This window comes from Pituophis catenifer, unplaced genomic scaffold (assembly GCF_029215685.1).
Source record: "Pituophis catenifer annectens isolate HBS135680 unplaced genomic scaffold, rPitCat1.0.hap2 SCAF_8, whole genome shotgun sequence".
NCBI classification, from domain to species: domain Eukaryota; kingdom Metazoa; phylum Chordata; class Lepidosauria; order Squamata; family Colubridae; genus Pituophis; species Pituophis catenifer.
The window spans coordinates 76,324,424-76,346,633 of NW_027256888.1; the positions used below are offsets into that span (position 1 = coordinate 76,324,424).

At 42.8% G+C, this 22,210-nt stretch overlaps 1 protein-coding gene across 1 annotated transcript in view; it reads left to right on the forward strand.

Moving 5' to 3' along the window:
• Positions 1 to 22,210, forward strand: part of CCDC158 (coiled-coil domain containing 158) — a 71,645-nt gene that overhangs the window by 43,779 nt on the left and 5,656 nt on the right. The window contains exons 17-23 of the mRNA XM_070948749.1: positions 70 to 186; positions 2,880 to 3,028; positions 8,481 to 8,531; positions 9,913 to 9,972; positions 11,212 to 11,279; positions 17,273 to 17,473; positions 18,022 to 18,045. Coding sequence (XP_070804850.1) covers positions 70 to 186; positions 2,880 to 3,028; positions 8,481 to 8,531; positions 9,913 to 9,972; positions 11,212 to 11,279; positions 17,273 to 17,473; positions 18,022 to 18,045 — 670 coding nt within the window. The remainder of the gene's footprint in view (positions 1 to 69; positions 187 to 2,879; positions 3,029 to 8,480; positions 8,532 to 9,912; positions 9,973 to 11,211; positions 11,280 to 17,272; positions 17,474 to 18,021; positions 18,046 to 22,210) is intronic.

The following is a 22,210-nucleotide window of genomic DNA, read 5'->3' on the forward strand; positions in this document are numbered from 1 at the left end:
AAATAAAAATGATAATAATAATAATAAAGTCTAAGGGCTATTGCTATTCATAAATATCTCCTTCCCCAGGAGTTGCAGGGACCAGGACACACCGTGGGTTCCTCCTCACTTAAACAGCGCTATTCATCCTTGCCTCACTCATCCAGCGCACCGTCATGTCAAACGTTTGCAGGCCACATCTCTCATGTAAGTACTGGGTCTGCTCTAGAACACGAAACATGATGGCAGCCATCTTATTCCTCCGTTTCCTATCCAGCTGTGGCCTGGGCTGCCTCTTGTCTCTCTCCCCAGGGGTGGGATTCAAAAATTTTAGCAACCGGTTCTCTGCCGAGTTCATCTTTCAAGAAGTTGAAAGATGTCTCTATTTTGTATAAAGTTTATTTATTTATTTATTTATTTGTTTAGACTTATATGCCGCCCTTTCTCTGAGAGGACTCAGGGCGGCTCACAACAATAAAACAGAAAAATAAAACAAAAACTCCGGGTTAAAAGTTACACATAAAATCCCTAAAATCAATTAAAATCCATTATAAAAACCCCCATCAGTCCAGGCCGGCCAGGCGAAATAGCCACATTTTTAGTTTCTAATGTTATTAGAAATACATGAGTACGATTATTGTAAGATGATCCAAATTGTCAATTTTTATTATTATTATTATTATTATTATTATTATTATTATTATTATTATTATGTATCAAAATTAATACCAGAAGCCACACTGTTCATGTATTTAATACTTATATGCATTTAAAAATTAAAAATAAAATCAAACGGGAAATATAGGGCAAAACAGGAGAGATCAGGATTTTAAGGCACAAAAGGAAAAAAGGGGAAAGAAAAAGGGAAAAATAAAAATGAAAAGGGAAAAAAAGAAAGAAATGAAAGAGGAATATGATGTATATGACTAGAATTGAAATATGAATTGTAGTAAGAAATAATGTTAAATCCTATGATGGTGAAAATGAACTGAAAAATAATTGGAATAATAATTGAAATGTTTTTCATGGTTTACGGTGGTGTGTGTACAAACGATTAAGTGATGATTTGGAATAATACCAGGGGGAAAGCTGTATGATTAGAGGATCATAGTTATAATATTTTTAAATTCATCTAAGGTTTTTTTTTCTTCTGGTTCATATATAAATGAAAAAGATATCTATATAATGAATTGATTTATATTAAAATGTTGGATTATATTAGTTAAGGAAATGTATGTTATAAAATAACTGGGTTTATTATTGATATAAGAATTAAATAACTCTAACACCACATAATTAATTAATTTGATGATGGATATAAAAATTAGATGATAATGGGAAGGGGTTTAATATAGAATAGAAGGGAAAATGGAATTTGGTCATAATTAGAGATGAAAATGAAGGGTAATATTGGTACAAAATAGATGAAAATAAATGTTATGGCAAAAAAAGAGGTATAGAAATTGTAATTTTAGTTGAAAGGACTAAAAATTGTTTAAATTTGTTAACCGGCCGAATACTCTGTTCAGCAAAAATACATTGTATGTTTGTGTGTGTGTTTGTGTAAGAAATAAAAAAAACTTTACAAAAAATAAATAAATAAAAATAAAATAAAATAAATACATGTCAGTGGCCTGAATTTTGATCCGTGTCCACGAAGACGCTGCTTTGAGTCCCTGCAGTTCTTCTTCACTGGTTGAGAAGCATGTTCAACCTTCTGCATACTCTTACTTCTGTCTTTAGGCTTTATAATTCCCCAACTTTTATTATTTTAGCTGTATTTTATAGTTTTCGCTAGGAGTTCTGAGGGGGATGAATAGTATGCAACTACATAGTAATATTTAGTCATTGGTCAGAGTTCCAGATTCTTCTACAAAATATATGATGAAACACTAAACCAGAGGTGTCAAACTCGATTTCATTGAGGGCCACATCAGGGTTGTGTTTGACCTTGGGGGGCCGGGGTGGGCGTGGCCAGGATAGGTGTGGCCAGCTCAACGTCACTTGTATTGAGTGCCTGTGGCGGCCTGAGCGCTCTGCCAGCAAATACGGGATCGCGAGCTCTGTTTTCAGCTGAGACGGCCTCCTGCAACCCTCTGCCAGCGAATACGGAGTTTGGGAGGGCCGTACACATCCCTCCCAAACTCCGTTATTGCTGGCAGAGGCACTGCAAGCCACTCCTTCGCTGTTTCCAGGGTGCCCCTGCAGGTCAGATCTAAGCACTCTGTGGGCCAGATCCGGCCCCCGGGCCTTGAGTTTGACACCCCTGCACTAAACTGTTTCTTGTCACTATCAGAGGTGGGCTGCTGCCGGTTCAAACAGGTTCAGGCGAACTGGTAGTTAAGATTCCTCGCAGTTCGGCGAACCAGCAAATCCCACCACTGGCTGGCCCCGCCCCCACTCGTTTTTACTGGCTGTTTTCAGGCCATTTTTCAGCTGTTTTCAGGTCATTTTTTGGGCCACTTTTGGCCTGAAAATGGCCCAAAATATCCTGAAAAACAGCCTGAAAACATCCCAAAAAACAGCCTGAAAAGCTCTGAAAAACGGCCTGAAAAATGGACGAAAAGGGCCCAAAAAACAGCCAAAAATCAGGTCGGAAAATGGGTGGGGGCGGGGCCAGGCAGTGGTGGGATTAGCCTCAACCGGCTGAATCCTACCTCTGCCTTTGAGGTGAGTGGTCGGGAGGCGGGGCTGGGTGTGATGAGTGACATTACCCACCCAGTCACATGACCAACCAGCCACACCTACCCAGCCAGAGAACCAGTTGTTAAGCTATTCAAGTCCCACCACTGGTCACTATCAATGGAAATAGTGCTTTAGGGAAGAGGTCCTTTGTGAGTCTTGTTTTTAGCTAATCAAATCCTCACGGGTCTTTTTAAAAAATCCATCTTTCCATTCAGATGCCCTCCAAGCTTAATTACACCAAGGAGGATCCGTTGCGAGACTTAAAACAACTCCTTCAAGAATTACGAAGCACAATCGATGAAATACCTTCTGCGATTCTCCCCAAAACAGAAAGCGACAGCGACCCTGACTTGAGCAGTACGCTGTAAGGATATGCAAAATATTGGTAACTTCTGTGTTTTAGGATTCTCATTTTGGAAATGAATGATCTATAGGCAAAGGGGACTTTGCCAAGGATAATCACAGACATCAATGGACCTCTCACCTATGCTGAGTTTGTGTGAATCCATTGAGATTAAATTTTCCAAATTGAGCTCAGTCTGTCTTTGCTTTCTGGACACACCCATGTTGTTCTTCTTGGCAACGGTTGAAAGATGGCTTGCCATCGTCTTCTCTTGGGATGTTTTTGCTATGCCCTGGTATTTTTCGTGGGTCTTTCAGCCAAGTACAGGTAGTCCTCGACTTACAACAGTTCATTCAGTGACCGTTTGAAGTTACGGCACTGAAAAAAGGGACTTGTAACCATTTTTTTCATACATATGACCGCTGCAGCATCCCTAGAGTCATGTGATCAGAATTCAGATGCTTGGGAGCTGACTCATATTTACGACGGTTGCAGTATCCCTGGGCCGTATGATCACGTTTTACGACCTTCTGACAAGCAATGTCAAAGGGGAAGCCAGATTCGCTTAACCGCCGTGATGATGATGATGATGATGATGATGATGATGATGATGATGATGATGATTATTATTATTATTATTATTATTATTATTATTATTATTATTATTAATCAAATTTCTATACTGCCCTACTCCCGGAGGACTCAGGGCGGTGAACAGCCAAGATAAAATACAGATAATACAAACATTAAAAGTCCATTAAAATTATTAAATATTTTGGCCGAAAAACAAATTTAAAACACCCAATTTATAAAAAAAATCAAACTATTTAAAAATTTAAAAGGGAGAGTTAGGCCAGGCCAGCCTGCTGAAATAAAAAAGTTTTGAGAGCACAACGAAACGTGCGCAGATCCGGGATCCTCTGTATCTCTGGGAGGAGCTCGTTCCAGATGGTAGGTGCCCCCACAGAGAAGGCTCTCCCCCTGCGGGCTGCCAGTCGACACTGTTTGGCCGACGGCCCCCTGAGAAGCCCCTCTCTATGGGAGCGTACTGGTCGGTGAGAGGCTATTGGTAGCAGAAGGCGGTCTCGTAAATATTTATTTATTTATTTATTATCAGATTTATATACTGCCCTTCTCCCGAAGGACTCAGGGCGGTACACAGCCAAAGTAAAAACATGGTTATTAACTTAACAACTGCAGTGATTCGCTTAAAAAATGTGACCCCAAAAAAAGGGCATAAAATGGGGCAAAAGTCACTTAACAAATGACTCACTTAGCAACAGAAATTCGGGGGCTCCATTGTGGTCATAAGTCGAGGACTGCCTGTATTAACCAGATCCAAGCTTGCATAATTTTTTGAGATCAATCAAGATAGCTAAATGTTGCATCCTAGCAGGATGGATGGATTGATGAATCGATGGATGGATGGAGAGAGAGAGAGAGAGAGAGTGAGAGAGAGAGGTACTGTATATTCACAAGCACACACATAAGGTTTAATAATAACCAAGCTCTCCCTTTGAAGGAATTTTTATAGCAGTGCTGAGAAACTCAAAACGGTGAGATCTGTTTTCCCGTGGTACAGAAATTTGGCTAGGTGAAGACATGGTGTGATCCAGTATAGGACAAATTCATAAGGGTGATATCATGGAACAGTTGTTTAAACCTCTCAGCAGAGCACGGAGGAGGGCAGGATTATCCAACCTTGGCAACTTTTAAGACCTGTGGACTTCAACTCCCAGAATTTCCATGCTGGCTGCGGAGTTCTAGGGCTGTGATCAGAGGTGGGTTTCAGCAAGTTCTGACCATTTCTGGCGAACCGGTAGTGGAAATTTTGAGTAGTTCGGAGAACCGGTAGTAAAAATTCTGACTGGCCCCGCCCCCATCTATTCTCTGCCTCCTGAGTCCCAGCTGATCGGGAGGAAATGGAGATTTTGCAGTATCCTTCCCCTGGAGTGGGGAGGGAATGGAGATTTTACAGTGTCCTTTCCCTGCCACGCCCACCAAGCCATACCACACCCACCAAGCCACGCCCACAGAACCAGTAGTAAAAAATTTTAAAACCCACTACTGGCCGTGATGGTGAACCTATGGCATGCGTGCCAGAAATGGTACACAGAGCCATCTCTCCAGGCACACGAACCGCCCCCCGTTGCTCTTACAGGTTCCACCGCGCCAGCCAGCTGGTCTTCATGCACATGGGAGCGCCAGAAACTGGAACAGCAGCTGCCCGGCGCGCATGCATGCGCCAGGCAGCTGCTGTTCCGGTTTCCGGGCCGCACATATGCACCAACCACCTGCTCTGGTTTCTGGTACTCATGTGCATGCAAAGATGAGCTGGCCGGTGCACATGCATGCACCATAAACCGGAAGATCATCTTCTTGGCGCGCCTGTGTGCGCCAGGCGGATGCTCTTCTGGTTTACAGCACATGCACACATGTGCTCCCGTTTTGGCACTCGGTGCCAAAAAGTTTCGCCAACACTGTTCTGGGGGATGAAGCCCACAAGCTGTTGGACACCCATGGAATAGGCTCCGTGGTTGAACTTACATTTTCCATTATCCCTTGCCGGAAGCCATAGCACTGAATTGAGACAAAGCAGCTACACCACACAGAAGGTCAAGCTTAACCGAGAAAAGAGGCCAATTCTGCTACCTGTTGCATATATTACAGGTGTTTTACTCCTGTTGACCAGGAGTTTTGTGTTTCTATTTTTTATAGCTGTGGGAGGTCATTTCACCCATTATTTGCCTTTTGCCTAGTCTGTGGCCTACTTCCAGATGCTACTGGTCCTTGCTATTCACGTTTTCCCCCCCCCTCTTGCAGCAATAATTGAGGAAGGATCTTTTTATTAATTTATAATACAAAATACAAGATTCCAAAAGAAAATAATAGGAAAAAAATAGGGGAGGGGACAAAACAAAGAAAAAGCATTGACTTCCAACTCTCTTTGGTGCAGTAGAATATGGTAATAACATCAAACCTCAACTTTTTACTTTTACATAATAATATAAATTAGCCATTTCTATAACGACAAACCTATCTAATCGGTAAAACCCAAAATCAAAGTTTCATTTTTTTCCCCACCTCAAGAATAGAATAGAATAGAATAGAATAGAATAGAATAGAATAGAATAGAATAGAATAGAATAGAATAGAATAGAATAGAATAGAAAATATGGAGTGGAATGGAAAGGAACGGAACAGAACAGAAAATGTGGAGTGGAATAGGAATAGAATAGAGTAGAATAGAGTAGAATAGAATAGAATAGAATAGAATAGAATAGAATAGAATAGAATAGAATAGAATAGAATAGAATAGAATAGAATAGAAAATATGGAGTGGAATGGAAAGAAACGGAACAGAACAGAAAACTTGGAGTGGAATAGGAATAGGAATAGGAATAAGAATAGAATAGAATAGAATAGAATAGAATAGAATAGAATAGAATAGAATAGAATAGAATAGAATAGAATAGAAAATATGGAGTGGAATGGAAAGGAACAGAACAGAACAGAAAAAGTGGAGTGGAATAGGAATAGGAATAGGAATAGAAAAGAAAAGAAAAGAAAAGAAAAGAAAAGAAAAGAAAAGAAAAGAAAAGAAAAGAAAAGAAAAGAAAAGAAAAGAAAATATGGAGTGGAATGGAAAGGAACGGAACAGAACAGAAAATGTGGAGTGGAATAGGAATAGGAATAGGAATAGGAATAGGAATAGAATAGAATAGAATAGAATAGAATAGAATAGAATAGAATAGAATAGAATAGAAAATATGGAGTGGAATGGAAAGGAACGGAACAGAACAGAAAACTTGGAGTGGAATAGGAATAGGAATAGGAATAGGAATAGAATAGAATAGAATAGAATAGAATAGAATAGAATAGAATAGAATAGAAAATATGGAGTGGAATGGAAAGGAAAAGAAAAGAAAAGAAAAGAAAAGAAAAGAAAAGAAAAGAAAAGAAAAGAAAAGAAAAGAAAAGAAAAGAAAAGAAAAGAAAAGAAAAGAAAAGAAAAGAAAATATGGAGTGGAATGGAAAGGAACGGAACAGAACAGAAAACTTGGAGTGGAATAGGAATAGGAATAGGAATAGAATAGAATAGAAAAGAAAAGAAAAGAAAAGAAAAGAAAAGAAAAGAAAAGAAAAGAAAAGAAAAGAAAAGAAAAGAAAAGAAAAGAAAAGAAAATATGGAGTGGAATGGAAAGGAACGGAACAGAACAGAAAACTTGGAGTGGAATAGGAATAGGAATAGGAATAGAATAGAATAGAAAAGAAAAGAAAAGAAAAGAAAAGAAAAGAAAAGAAAAGAAAAGAAAAGAAAAGAAAAGAAAATATGGAGTGGAATGGAAAGGAACGGAACAGAACAGAAAATGTGGAGTGGAATAGGAATAGGACTAGACTAGACTAGACTAGACTAGACTAGACTAGAATAGAATAGAAGCTGGAAGGGGCCTTGGAGGTCTTCTAGTCCAGCCCCCTTCTCAACCTGTACCATCTCAGACAAGTGACTGTCCGGTCTCTTCTTAAAAAACCTCCAGTGATGGAGTGCCCACGATTTCTGAAGGCAAAGCTGTTCCACTGGTTAATAACGTTAGAAAAAGAACGCTGTCACTTGATGGGCATTGATCGCCTCCCCATCTGCCACCATCTCGTTGGAAAATTTGAGATGTGGCTTAGCTTGTTGTTCAACGCACCTGTCGGTCCTTGCCCATCTCTATGCCATGCAAAGAAGAATACAGTAATTGGCTGGTAGGTTTTTTTTGTCTCGCTATTGGATGATTTTGGTGGAAGGGAAAACAAAGCCAAAGGAGTCCACCAATCACTTTCCTTCACTTGTCCCGTTTTAATACCATAAGAATAGGACCACAAGTCAGCCTTGTTTCAAAGTAGATTACGGCTTGGCCACTGAGGCAGCACTGTTTATGCCGGTTTCGTTTTCTGCTAACCTACATATTGATATACTATGCTGTAATGAAGGTGGCTCAGTGGCTAAGACGCTGAGCTTGTCGATCAGAAAGGTCGGCAGTTCAGCTGTTCGAATCCCCTAGTGCCACGCGACAGGGTGAGCTCCTGTTACTTGTCCCAGCTTCTGCCAACCTAGCAGTTCGAAAGCAGGTAAAAAATGCAAGTAGAAAAATAGGGACCACCTTTGGTGGGAAGGGAACAGCGTTCCATGCGCCTTTGGCGTTGAGTCATGCCGACCACATGACCACGGAGACGTCTTCGGACAGCGCTGGTTCTTCGGCTTTGAAACGGAGACGAGCAACGCCCTCTAGAGTCGGGAACGATGACTAGCACATTTGTGCGAGGGGAACCTTTACCTTTTTAACGAAGCTGCCACTCAGCTGTATCTCTTTTCCCAATCAGGAACCCATTTTGTATAAGACAGTTAATGACTACCCAAAACTGTGTGAATAATATGATGTATTACGTGGTTGTTTGCATTTTTACCTCCCCCCACCCCCCCATTCAGAGACTTTCCTAGCAGAGAAAACATTGGCAGAAGATCACATGACCCCTGCAGGTGAGGCGCTGAAATTTTGATCTGGAAGATCAAAATATTCTAATTGAGCCAGATGGAAGAAAATGTGTCCTTTTTTTCCCCTTCTTCTTGTTTTTTGCATTTATAGCACTGCATATTTTTTATGTACTTTTATGGGGTATCAAGGGACACCGTGGCTCAGTGGCTAGGATACTGAGCTTGTCGATCTAAAGGTCGGCAGTTCGGTGGTTCGAATCCCTAGTGCCGCGTAACGGGGTGAGCTCCCATGACTTTTCCCAGCTTCTGCCAACCTAGCAGTTTGAAAGCACTTAAAAAAATGCAAGTAGAAAAATAGGGACCACCTTTGGTGGGAAGGTAACAGCATTCCATGCGCCTTTGGCATTGAGTCATGTCGGCCACATGACCACGGAGACGTCTTCGGGTAGCGCTGGCTGTTCGGGTTTGAAACGGAGATGAGCACCGCCCCCTAGAGTCAGGAACAACTACACATATGTGCGAGGGGAACATTTAACTTTACCTTTTACGGGGTATCAAACATCTTTGAACATTAATGGCCTATATCCAGAATGCAGTTATGGAGACAATTTAAAAAATATTCTCTTTAGCCTTCACTTGTCCCGCATTAAGGTTACAATTACAGATACTGTGCTGTCGTTGGTGCTCTCTGGGCGTGGTGATTTTCCTGCAGACGTTTCATTGCCAAACTCAGTTAGCCCTGATAATGTTACCTAGTTGGGTAATGAAACGTCCGCAAGAAAGCCACCAAATTCAGAGAGCACCTAGGACCCCACAGTTCAACCTTGAGCTTCAAATGTTCTTTTCTAGCAGTTACAAATACATCTTACACTCTTTCTAAGGTAGTAGAATTTCTCCCACAATGAAAGCAAAGCTTGTTCCAGAAATGTCTCCCCAGATGTTCCATTTTAGGGAAGCATCATTCCCCAGACGAAAAAAAAAAAATCCTTCTAAAATGCACCTGCGATTTCCGCTACTGGTTCAGGCGAATCAGTCCGAACCGGCTGAATTGTATTACCCCCTCTGTATTGTATTCTAAAATGGAAAATTCAGAAATCCTTGTTTCAATTACTGGCCGATGGGTTGGAAGCAACATCTTCTTCTGCAGTGCTCTTAGCATCTGGTCCCTGAAATAATTAAGGAATCAAAACTGTCTTGGTTAAGGACATCCTAAGCAAGGTTCTTCCAGAAACTGGCTTGGTTTGGTTCATTTTTTTTTATTTTTTTTTTGACACCCAGGAGACTTGACCAGCCCTGGGATTCCATGAACGTCCTCATTTTTCTCAAAGGAGCTTCTTCGATTGCTTTGCTGTCGTTGTCATACATTTATTTCATCAATAATCAACCTTCTTTGCTGGCTTTTACAGAGTTCTGTCTCTTGATACAGGGAGGCCGCGGTCAGAGACTTACCTTCAGAGGTGACCAGGGGGCAAGAAGCATTTAGCAGGTGAGAAGTGACGCTTGGTTTGGTGAAAAATGGTCACCTTTTTTCAGTGCCGTTGAATGGTTACTAAATGAATGGGTGTAAGTCGAGGACTACCTTTAATTATTTCTTATGTTTATAATGTCGGGCCGTATTCCTCATCTTGTACACGGCTCTTGAGCAGGGGTGAAATGCTTTTTTTACCTTTTTAAAGCATTTTTAACTATCGGTTCCGGAGAACCGGTAGTAAAAAAAAAATGCTTAAAAAGTAAATCAGCGTCACTCAGCTGATTTTTGGAACTTTTTTTTTTTTTTTACTTTTTAAGCATTTTTTTTTTCCTACTGTTTCTCCGGAACCGGTAGTAAAAAAAGGTTCTGATGATCACAGCTGTGGCACGCGATCATCGGAACCTTTTTTTTTTTTAACCTATTAAAAGCATTTTTTACTACCAGTTCCAGAGAACTGGTAGTAAAAAACGCTTTAAAAAAGTTTTTTAAAAAGTTCCCAAGATCGCACGCTATAGCGGATTTTCCCCATCCCCTTGCTGTTCTACTTACCTTCTCAAGCCTCTTTTTGGTGTGTACTGTGCATGCGTGGACACATCACACCAGTGGTGAAATCTTAAATTTGTTAGTACCGGTTCTGTGGGCGTGGCTCGGGGGGGTAATGTGACTGGGTGGGCGTGGCCAATTTTTTTTTTTTTTTACTTTTAAAACCATTTTTTTCTACAACCTCTTCGGCGAAGAGGTTGTTAAAAAATGCTTTCAAAAGGCTCTGACGATCCCAGCTGAGTTGCCTTATCGGCAGAGGCTTTTTAAAAAACTCAGCTGGGATCGTCAGAGGCATTTAAAAGAAAAAAACCCCTTTTTTTCTTTTAAATGCCTCTGACGATCCCAGCTGAGCCGCGCAATCGTCAGAGGCTTTTTTTTTTTTACTTTCAAAAGCATTTTTTCGGCCGAAGAGGTTGTAGAAAAAATGCTTTTAAAAGTAAAAAAAAAAGCCTCTGATGATTGTGCGGCTCAGCTGGGTATGGGTGTGTGTGTGTGCAGGGATTTTTGCTACTGGTTCTCCGAACCACCCGCCTCCATCGCTACCGGATCGGGCGATCCGGTCCGAACTGGGAGCATTTCACCCCTGCATCACACGCTTGGTGCGCAGTGCACATGCATGGCCAGCGAACCAGTAGTAAACCGGTTCAGATTTCACCACTGCTCTTGAGTAACAGAGAGGCAACTTGGTTTCCTTTTTTGCTTTATTCATAGGGATGCATTAAGCTTACATACTGCAGATCTTGAAGACCAAGAATCGACTTTCCCTTTTACATCCAGTGGTGAGCTTCTTCTTGGACATTAAGCGAGGGAACGTCTGTTGTAATGCATAATCCCACTTAACAGAACTATGTGTAATAATATTAATGGAGATCTGGCAGGAAAATGTGGATCCTTGAAACCAGAGCTCACATTTATTTTTTATTTTTTATTTTTTTTTAATTTGATTTATATGCCGCCCTTCTCCGAAGACTCAGGGCGGCTTACAATGTGCTCAGCAATAGCCTTCATCCTTTTGTATATTTATACAAAGTCAGCTTATTGCCCCCACAAACTGGGTCCTCATTTCACCTACCTTAGAAAGGATGGAAGGCTGAGTCAACCTTGAGCCTTGGCGAGATTCGAACCCTGCAGTAATTGCAGGCAGCTGGTCTTAATAAGCTTAATAACAGGGTGCTTTAAACCCCTGTACCACCAAGGCTATTTGACCATTTAAAGCACCGGAAGGTAGGATAAGAAACAATGGATGGAAACTAATCAAGGAGAGCAGCAACCTGGAATTGAGGAGAAATTTCCTGAGGACATTTATTTATTATTTATTTATTTATTTATCAATTTTTTTATACTGCCCTTCTCCCAAAGGGACTCAGGGCGGTGTACAGCCAAGATAAAAAGCAACAATATAAAAGTTAAAAACAATTTAAAATTATTAGATAGTTTGGCCAATCATCTAAAACACAAAACCCCATTAAAATAATATTTTAGGTCAGCCCTGCTTGATGGAATAATAGCGTTTTAAGGGCGCGGTGGAAGGTACATCAGTGGAACATTTAATCAGTGGAACAGCTTGCCACCCAGAAAGAAGTTGTGGGTGCTTCATCACTGGAGATTTTTAGAAGAGACGGAACAGCCACTTGTCTGGAATGGTATAGTATCTCCTGCTTGAGCAGAGGGCTGGACTACAAGACCTCCAAGGTCCCTTTCCCCCAACTCCCAAAATTGACTAGTCCCTCACAGGGAGGACCTGCTAAACTTCAGAGGGAAGGGCATTCCATGAGACAAGGGCTGCCAGGGAAAAGGCATGCTTCCTAGGTCCAATAAGAGGCCTGAGATCCATTTTCCTAGCCTTCCGAAAAGAAGGCACATCTCTTTCTGTTTAGCAATTGGGATTTTATATTACATACACCCATAAAATCATCACCCTCTTTTAATGACCCAATAATCCCTTGTGGGGATAATCCCTTCCGGGCAACTGAATGGAGCTGAGTGTTGTGGCTCCAACTCCCTAGCCTGTCCTCATGGAGGAAGAGGACTCAGAAGGTGAGGGGGAGGAACTGGCAAGGCCTCCCTCTCCAGGACCTTCCTCTCTGGCAATGCCTCAGGTTCCATCCAAAGGCCAGGAGGAACAGCCTGGGATGTGCCAAGAGGAAGGCATTTCGGAGCACCCATTGATAGAGAGTGATACTGATGAATCCTGGCTTGATCCCAGGCAGCGTCGGAGGGAGAAGCGTGCGCAGCAAAGGAAGAGGCGTGGGAGGGCCATGGATTGAGCTGAGTCACTGAGCCACGCCCCACAAGGGATAAAAGGGGCCGTTGCTCGGCAGGCTTTGTGACGGACAAACATTTAAACTCTAAAGAGTCACATCGTGAATCCTGCACTTCGGCTCAGATATATTTTGGACTAAACTCTTGTGGATCATTTGTCGCTCTGGAAACGGACTGTAGATAAAGCCTCTCCTGTTTTTTGGGAGTACTAATTTGATTTGGCAGGCATTTTACAAGTAGCTGCCAGAACTCTCGTCTGCCAGGAATTCTGGTCTGTTTATACAATACATTATTGGCAGGTGTGTTGGATATTGCATTTGTCTGAGTGAGGACGGGGGACAAAACACTGAATGTTTACTGGCCGGATGCCCTTCTTGTCGCCAGTATGGAGGTTTTTTTTCAACAGATATATCCTCAGTGTGCCCAGAGAGAGAAATATCTGCCTCTACTTAGGATTGAACTCACAGCCTCCGGATTGTGAGGCAAGGGCTCCACTCACATAAGCCCATAAAATGCTTCGTTCAAAATAATAGAATAACCGAATTGGAAGGCACCTTGGAGGTCTTCTAGACTAACCCCCTGCTCAAGTAGGAGACCCCACCCCATTCAACTGGCTGTCCAATCTCTTCTTAAAAACCTCCCAGTGTTGGAGCACCCACAATTTCTGGAGGCAAGTCGTTCCACTGGTTAATTGAAAGTTTGGTTGACAATGGCTTTATACAGTAGTGGCCAAAATTGTGGAAACCTTTTGGGAAAAGTGCATTTTTGAGGTTTGATGGCTAATAACACCACTTTTGGGGGGGAGTTTCAAGATAATCCTATTCCACTGATGGAATGGCCTGGGAATAGCCCAGACCTTAACCCAATTGAAAATCTATGGAGCCGACTAAAGAAACTGGTTAGTCAGAAGCGACCCAGCAATAAAACCCAGTTAATAGAAGCCATCCTTCAATCTTGGTTTCACATTAAATCAAATAAACTAACTAACTAACTAACTAACATTAGAACACCTGCAGAACTAAAAGACTTGGTTCACTCCATGGGAAGAAGTTGTAAAGCCATAATTCATGTTAAAGGTTACCCAACTAAGTATTAACTGACCCGGTGATAATTTTTGTGTATCTCATTTTTTCTGTGGTAAAAGTCTTTGTATATCTCATTTTTTCTACGTGTTTCACTTTTCTTCTTTATACTGTAACTGCTATTCTAATAGCAAATCCTTCATCAAAGTGATTGCATTACATTCTTGATTAAATTATCTTTCCATTGATATATAATTTTATGGTACTACTCGAAAAAAAAGTGGTGTTATTACCCTGTTTCCCCTGAAATAAGACAACCCCTGATAATAACCCCAATCGGGCTTTTGAGCGCACGGCAATAAGGCCAAGCGCTTATTTCAGGCTTCAAAAAAATATAAGACAGGGTCTTATTTTCAGGGAGAAACAGTAGATAGTTTTAGAAAATATACTTTTCCCAAAAAGTTTCCACAATTTTGGCCACCCCTGTATGAACTATGGCATTATATGAGCTCAGCCTATATCTGTTAGAGGTCTCCCTTCAGCATTCAAGATGGCGTGCAAAATAACACAGTGACTTACAATCAGAAAAGAATGATGCCAAATTCAGGTTTTCGCCTTTCATCCTGCTGCATGATCAGCCTGAAGAATCAAACAGGGGGATTTTTTGACCAAGGAACATTCCTGCTCTCTCCCCATCAGGTAAGACAGCTTCTGATGGAGAAAGTCCTGGTGAAAGAAGCCAAAAACAATTTGGCCCAAGCCTCACCATCTTCTGCAGTCAGGTGGAAGATGCTAACCATTACTAAGAGAGAAATGAATACCAACAGAAGAAAGTATTTGTAACTCAGGGTTGAACTGTAGGATCTCTCTGAGCTTATTTTCTTGCAGACGTTTCATTGCCCGACTGGGTAACATCATCAGTGCTAGAAGGGAGTTTGAGAGAGCAAACCCCAGTCCCTTCTAGCACTGATGTTGTTATCTAGTCAGGTGATGAAACAGCTGCAAGAAAACAACTAAGCTCAGAGAGCACCAAGGACCTCACAGTCCTTTTCCTTCTCCTTCTCCTTCTCCTCCTTCTCCTTCTCCTTCTTCTCCTCCTTCTCCTTCTCCTCTTCCTCCTTCTCCTCCTCCTTCTCCTTCTTCTCCTTCTCCTCCTCCTCCTCCTTCTCCTCCTTCTTTCTCCTCCTCCTCCTCCTCCTCCTCCTTCTCCTTCTCCTTCTCCTTCTCCTTCTCCTCCTCCTTCTTCTCCTTCTCCTTCTTCTCCTCCTCCTCCTCCTTCTCCTTCTCCTCCTCCTCCTCCTCCTTCTCCTTCTCCTCCTCTCCTCCTTCTCCTTCTCCTTCTCCTTCTCCTCCTCCTCCTCCTCCTCCTTCTCCTTCTCCTTTACCTAGTTGGGTAATGAAACATCTGCAAGAAAGCAAGCTCAAAGGGCACCAAGTTCTTGCAGGGGAATTTGATCTAACAACCCAGCACAAATCCTGGGAGATCAGTTTTAGTTGAAAATTCTCTTATGGAAATCCCAAAGGTGCTTTTTCCGAAAGGCAACTTGTATTTCCTTGGAGGTTTTTTTTTTTTTCCTTTGAAAACATTTTGCATCCAAGAAGCTTCTTAGATGAGAAGAGAAACATTTTCAAAGGAAAAAAAACCACAAAGTTCATTTGCCCAAGGAGATTCTCAGTCATGCAGGTCATGGCTGTCCCAAAAGTGCTTTTTCAGGAAGCAACTGGACTTCCTTGTTTGTTTGTTTGTTTTGAAGACTTTTTGCTTTTCATCCAAGAAGCTTCTTCAGCTCTGATGGGATAGTGGAAAATGGAAGGATTTATATTCCTTGCAGACAGCTGGTCATTTGCATCCTTTTAGAGGGTCGTTGAAGCACTTGGAGGTTTATCTGTGTCCTCAGGGTCACCTGTTGTGGTCCGCCAGCAGCCTGTGGAGCTGGCAGCAGAGTCAGACAGTGAAGAGGCTGGGGAGGACCATGGGTCAGTCCTGAAGTCTGGGGAAGGCCCGGACGAGGGCTCTGCATTGGAGGCAGAGATGGGGCCAGAGCCATCTGTGAGTTTGTGCAGACTCTGAAGCCTCTGGAATCAGACAGCAGAGAGGCAGAGGAACAGGAGGAGCCTGTTCCTAGTGCCCGCATGAGCAAAGCTGCCAGAAGGCAAAAACAGCTAAAACAAAAGGGACGACTCAGGAGTAAGGCTTGGAGACGATTGGCCCCTCCCATAAGGCTTAAAAGAGGAGCAAAGGCACGTGAGCCCTTTGCAAGAAAGCAACATTGTTAATTCTGTTTCCAGTCGGCATCTCTGTTTGATTCTGGACTCCGTGTGGCTTTGCCAAGTAGGTCTTTGGCAGCGTGTCAAAGGACATAAAGTTTGGTGATTATCCCGAAGGACTTCTCCTGAAGGACTTTTTGCATCTAATTGGGACTCAGCTGTGAATGAACGTAATTCACAGCTGTTGCAATAAAATAGGTTTTTGGGACTACTCGTGTGTTTAATGACTCACTAAGCTGTTCTGTCCCCGTCTCACACACGCACACCAGCAGTCGACCAAGAGTTAAAATAAACCAGCAGACAAGAATTTCCTTTGATAACAGAATTGACAGCAACCCAGTGGCTGCTTGCCAAAAGTTTTTACTTATAAAGGGAGGTTTTTCTCCTCCGTCCGAAACATCAAAGTAAGTCCACAAAAGCCAAAGAATAGTCAAGTCCAGTCCAAAAATCAATCCAAGCAGAGCATATAACAAAGTTCCAGAAATGCAGAATGACTTTCTAGCTTTCAGTTTTGTTCGTCACAAGGCTTGACTAGCCATCACACCCCCTTTTATCCCCTGTGGGGTGTGGTCCAGTGACTCAGCTTAATCTCGGGCACGCCTCTTCCTCTGCTGCGCGCGCTTATCTCTGCGATGCTGTCGGAGGTCCAGCCAAGACTCATCTCCATCGCTGTCCAACTGCGGCTGCTCCGAAGTGCCTAGCCCCTGGCCTATCTCTTGGCCTTCGGAGGACACCTGAGGCATTGCCAGAGAGGAGGGTCCTGGAGAGGGAGGCCTTGCCAACTCCTCTCCTTCACTTTTGGAGTCTTCTCCCTCTGATAAGACAAGCTCGGGGGTCAGAGTCACAACATAAGCCTAGGTCACAACATCACCTGAGTAGTTCTCCTGGCATTGAGTAGAGCTACTCAGGTGACCCTGAAGAGACAGATAAACCTCCAAGTGCTTCAACCACCCTCTAAAAGGATGCAAACAACCAGCTGTCTGCAAGGAATATAAATCTTTCCATTCCTTACTATCCTGTCAGAGCTGAAGAAGCTTCTTGGATGAGAAGTGAAACGTCTTGATGATTGAGAATCTCCACAGACATTGTCTTATGGAAGTACAACGTCAGCATGGGAAATGATGGTTCACGTTTGTGAGTGAAAAAAAAGCAAAAAAAAAAAAAAGACAACAACTCTTGAAATGCTCCCTTTTAACATCCGTGGTCTTTGCTCCCTGTAGTGTCCCAACTCTCCGCTCGCTATACCTCTTCCAAGAAACCCTCCTTTGAGGACCGATACAAAGATAGGTCTCCTGTGCACTCCTTGCTAACGGCTCCTTTGGATGACCTTAAGGCGGCTCCTGCACCTTCCTTCGAACGACGGTCCAGTCTGAGGAAGAACTGCTCCCCCCCAGAACCCACAACTACGACCAGCAATCGAAGTAAGTCTGGAAAGTCATCACAGAGGATCTTTAGGGACACGACCAGCTCTTCCTAACAAAGCAAACCCTGAGGAAAAATTTCCGGAAGCCGCAGTTGGTTCAAAATGTGGCAGACCAGTGGTGAAATCCAATTTTTTTTTTACTACCGGTTCTGTGGGTGTGGCTTGGTGGGTGTGGCTTGGTGGGCGTGGCAGGAGAAGGATACTGCAAAATCCCCATCCCCTCACCAAGCCACACCACGCCCACCGAGCCACGCCCACAGAACCAGTAGTAAAAAAATTTGAATTTCAGCACTGCCCCAAAGTGATCAAGTGGCTGATTTGATTCTTGTGCCAGGGGGATAGGGAATTCTGGGAGTTGAATTCCACAAATCTTAAAGCTGCCAAATTTGAAAAAAAAAGACTAGTTTATACCATGGTGTAATTTTCATGCATAAATTCATAGAGAGAGGAACGAAGGAGCAATTTTTAGTGCTGTGAATATGGTTTTTTTTTTCTTCCTGTCAATGGAAACATCACAAAAGTGTTTTTTTTTTTCTTTTCGAACAGGTGTTTCTTTCAGCACTTCTACTTGTAAGTATATTTGTATTTTTTTTCCCCCCAACTTCCCATTGCATTCCTGGTGACTGATAAAGCTGTTTCTGGCTCAGTTTTCAGTGCGGAAAAATTGACATTTTTTTTCTTTTCCGATGCACAGAAATAATGAGAAAATAAATATTGTACAGTCCAGTTTGGTACAATACAACAAGTCAAACAAAATACAGGTAGTCCTGGTACAGGTACTTTTGATTAAAGTTGAGCCCACAATTTCTGTTGCTAAGTGAGATGGTTGTTAAGTGAGTTTTGCCCCATTTTACGAATTTCCTTGCCACACTTATTAAGCGAATCCCTGCAGTTGTGAAGTTAGTAACCCGGTTGTTAAGTGAATCTGACTTCCCCCTGGACTTTGCTTGTCAGAAGGTTGCAAAAGGGGATCACATGACCCCAGGACACTGCGACCGTCATAAATATGAGGCGGCTGCCAAGCATCTGAATTTCGAATCACCTGGTTGCAGGGATGCTGTAACTGTTTATAAGAGTGAAATACGGCCATGTCACTTTTTTCAGTGTCATTGTAACTTCAAATAGTTATTATACGAATCAGAGGTGTATTCAGCCGGTTCGTATCGGTTCAAGTGAACCGGTAGTGGGTGGGTGCATGCGAGGAAGGTACGCGAGCGAGCAAAGTGCATGCGTGGAAGGCCGGGCGCATGTGCGGAAGGTGCGCGCATGCGTGAAGCGAGCATGTGCACACGGAGCGAACCGGTGGTAAGAATATTGGAAACCCACCGCTGATACGAATGATTGTAAATCCAGGATTACTTGTAATCTATATTTTGTCTTGCCACTAAGTGTAAACTCATTCTTAAATTCAATCCCCCTTCTCCAATGACAGGGGTCGTTTATGGATAATGTCATCCTCTTTTTATTTTTCCTCCACAAATAAAACATTTCAGGGATTTGGGCTCAATTATCCCTGAAAGATAAGCGGATATCTTTATTCTGTTTCTAAAGATTGGGGATTAGGATAAAAGCTGGAAGGGAAGGGAAACCGTCCGGAGGGTTGACGGCTAAACTCCGCTTCTAACATTCATTTCGCTCTAGCAATTTCTCCTCTTGACGAGGCCTCATAGTGCTGTTCTGCCCCAGCTACGGACCCCAAAGAACGCAGCACACACAAAGTCCGTTCAAACCTTAGTTTATTGAATAAACCAGTCTTTTACAACAACGGCTGCTAATTAATTGCATTAACAGCCGCCAAGAATTCAAAGAATAATAACTAAAAGCTTACTATGGTTGGCAGAATGCCCAGAAGCAATTTGCAGGAAGCTGATAAAATAAGCAAGACAAGACACAAAGGTATGTGAACGAAGTTGTTCCCTGCAAATTGCTTCAGTCGGCGTTCCTCCTTAAATAGGCTAAGAGAATGGCCAATTAGCCCCAAGCCTTACTCTCGAGACCTCCTCCTGAGGAGCCACTCCTGCCATTTGGCAGCTCTGTGCGCCCGTGCATTGAGAAGAGGCTCCTCCTCTTCGTCCTCTTCACTTAAGGGAGCTTCTGGAGGTTCTGAAGGCCCTGGCTGAATCCCCGCCTCTGGCACCACATCTTCTACAGCCTCCTCATTGTCCGACTCGAGTGCCAGCTGCACAGGCTGCTGGAGCAGCACCACACCAGCCTCCTCGCTGTCCGAATCAGCCACCAGCCACACAGGCCGCGTACGGGCCACAACAAGTGCTTTGATGGATCTGGGGATCACCAGGTTTTGATCGTCAGTTAAACAGATCCCTGACGTTGATAGAGTAAATCTTTGTTTTCATTTAATGACAGAGACAGATTTTAGAAACAGGACTACAGCCACTTTTATGTGGTGCTGTGACCTAGACGTGGAGCTCTTGCCTCACAATCAGGAGGCTGTGAGTTCGATCCTAGGTAGAGGCAGATATTTCTCTCTCTGGGCACAATGAGAATATATCTGCTGAACAAAACTCTGCATTGGCGACAGGAAGGGCATCCGGCCAGTAAACACTCAGCTCCATTCAGTTGCCCAGACTCCACCCTGCGAGGGATTATGGGGTCGTTAAAAGAGGATGATGACTATAGTCACTTTTATGGACTGCATTGGCCAAGGCAAGGTTACCCTTGACTTAACAACCATTCGTTTAGTGTCCGTTTGAAGTTACAGCAGAACTGAAAAAAGTGACTTTCGGCGAGTCCTTGCACTTAAGTTTAAGTTTAATGCGATTTATATGCTGCCCTATCTCCAATGGACTCAGGGCGGCTCACAACAATAAAATGCACAATAGCACATTAAAACAATATAAAATTAAAAGTCCAAATTAAAACAATTTAAAATCAATTTAAAATCTATTAAGAACACACACCCCCATCAGCCCAGGCTGCGAAACAGCCAGGTCTTCAAATCACGGCGGAACGAGCGAAGGTCAGGGGCCATCTGGAGCTCCAAAGGAAGTTGGTTCCAAGGCTAGGTGCGCCCACAGAGAAAGCTCTCCCCCTGGGGGGTCACCAGCCGATATTGTCTGGCCGACGACACCCTGCGGAGGCCCTGTCTGTGGGAACGCACCGGGCGATTGGAGATTGTTGCTGGCTGCAGGGGGTCCGACATATATCCCGGGCCTAGGCCATGAAGGGCTTTATAGGTGATAACCAGCACCTTGAACCTCACCCGAAGGGCAACCGGTAGCCAATGCAGGTCGCGCAGGAGGGGTGTAACATGGGAGTGTCGGGACACTCCCATCACAACCCGCGCGGCCGCATTCTGCACCAATTGAAGCCTTCGAGTGGTTTTCAAGGGCAGCCCTAGGTAGAGAGCGTTGCAGTAGTCGAGACGGGAGGTGACCAGCGCATGAGTAACGGCGCGTAGGGCATCTTGGTCCAAATAAGGGCGCAGCTGATGCACAAGGCGGACTTAAGACGGTCGCATGATCAAAATTTGGGCACAGGGCAGCCGGCTTGCATTTACAACGCTTGCAGCCTGCTGGAGTCACCTGATGGCTATTTGCAACCTTCCCAGACGGCTTTGCCAAAAGAGTCAATGTCAAAGGGGGGGGGGGAGAGCCGGATTCGCTTAATGACTGTGTGATTCACTTAACAACTGCAGTGATTCCCTTAACAACCAGGGCCAAAAGGTCATAAAATCGAGTACAGGTTGCTTAACAACCACCTTGCTTATTGACACAAATTCTGGTCCCAATCTGGTCGTAAGTCAAGGACTATTTGCATTTCATGGTTCTTGCTGGTAAGGTCAGTCCAAGGTGGCCTTCATTTAGGATAGGATAGGATAGGATAGGATAGGATAGGATAGGATAGGATAGGATAGGATAGGACAGGATAGTCCTAGATTTACAACAGTTCATTTAGTGACCGTTCAAAGATACAACATCACTGAAAAAAGTGACTTATGACCGTTTTCCACACTTACGACCATTGCAGCATCCCCATGGTCACGTGGTCAAAATTCAGAGGCTTGGCAATTGACTCGTATTTATGACGGTTGTGGTATTCCAGGCTCACGTGATCCCCTTTGGCAACCTCCTGACAAGCAAAGTCAATGGGGAAGCCCGATTCACTTAACAACCATATTGCTAACTTAACAACTGTAGTGATTCACATAACAACTGTGGCAAGAAATGTGGTAAAATGGGGCAAAATTCACTTAACAACTATCTCATTCAACAACAGAAATTTTGGGGTCGGTTGTGGTCGTAACTTGAAGACTAAGAATGGAATGGAATGGAATGGAATAGAATAGAATAGAATAGAATAGAATAGAATAGAATAGAATAGAAAATATGGAATGGAATGGAGTAGAATAGAATAGAATAGAATAGAATAGAATAGAATAGAATAGAATAGAATAGAATAGAAAATATGGAATGGAATAGAATAGAATAGAATAGAATAGAATAGAATAGAATAGAATAGAATAGAATAGAAAATATGGAATGGAATGGAATGGAATAGAATAGAATAGAATAGAATAGAATAGAATAGAATAGAATAGAATAGAATAGAATAGAATAGAATAGAATAGAATAGAATAGAAAATATGGAATGGAATGGAATGGAATGGAATGGAATAGAATAGAATAGAATAGAATAGAATAGAATAGAATAGAATAGAATAGAATAGAATAGAATAGAATAGAATAGAAAATATGGAATGGAATGGAATGGAATG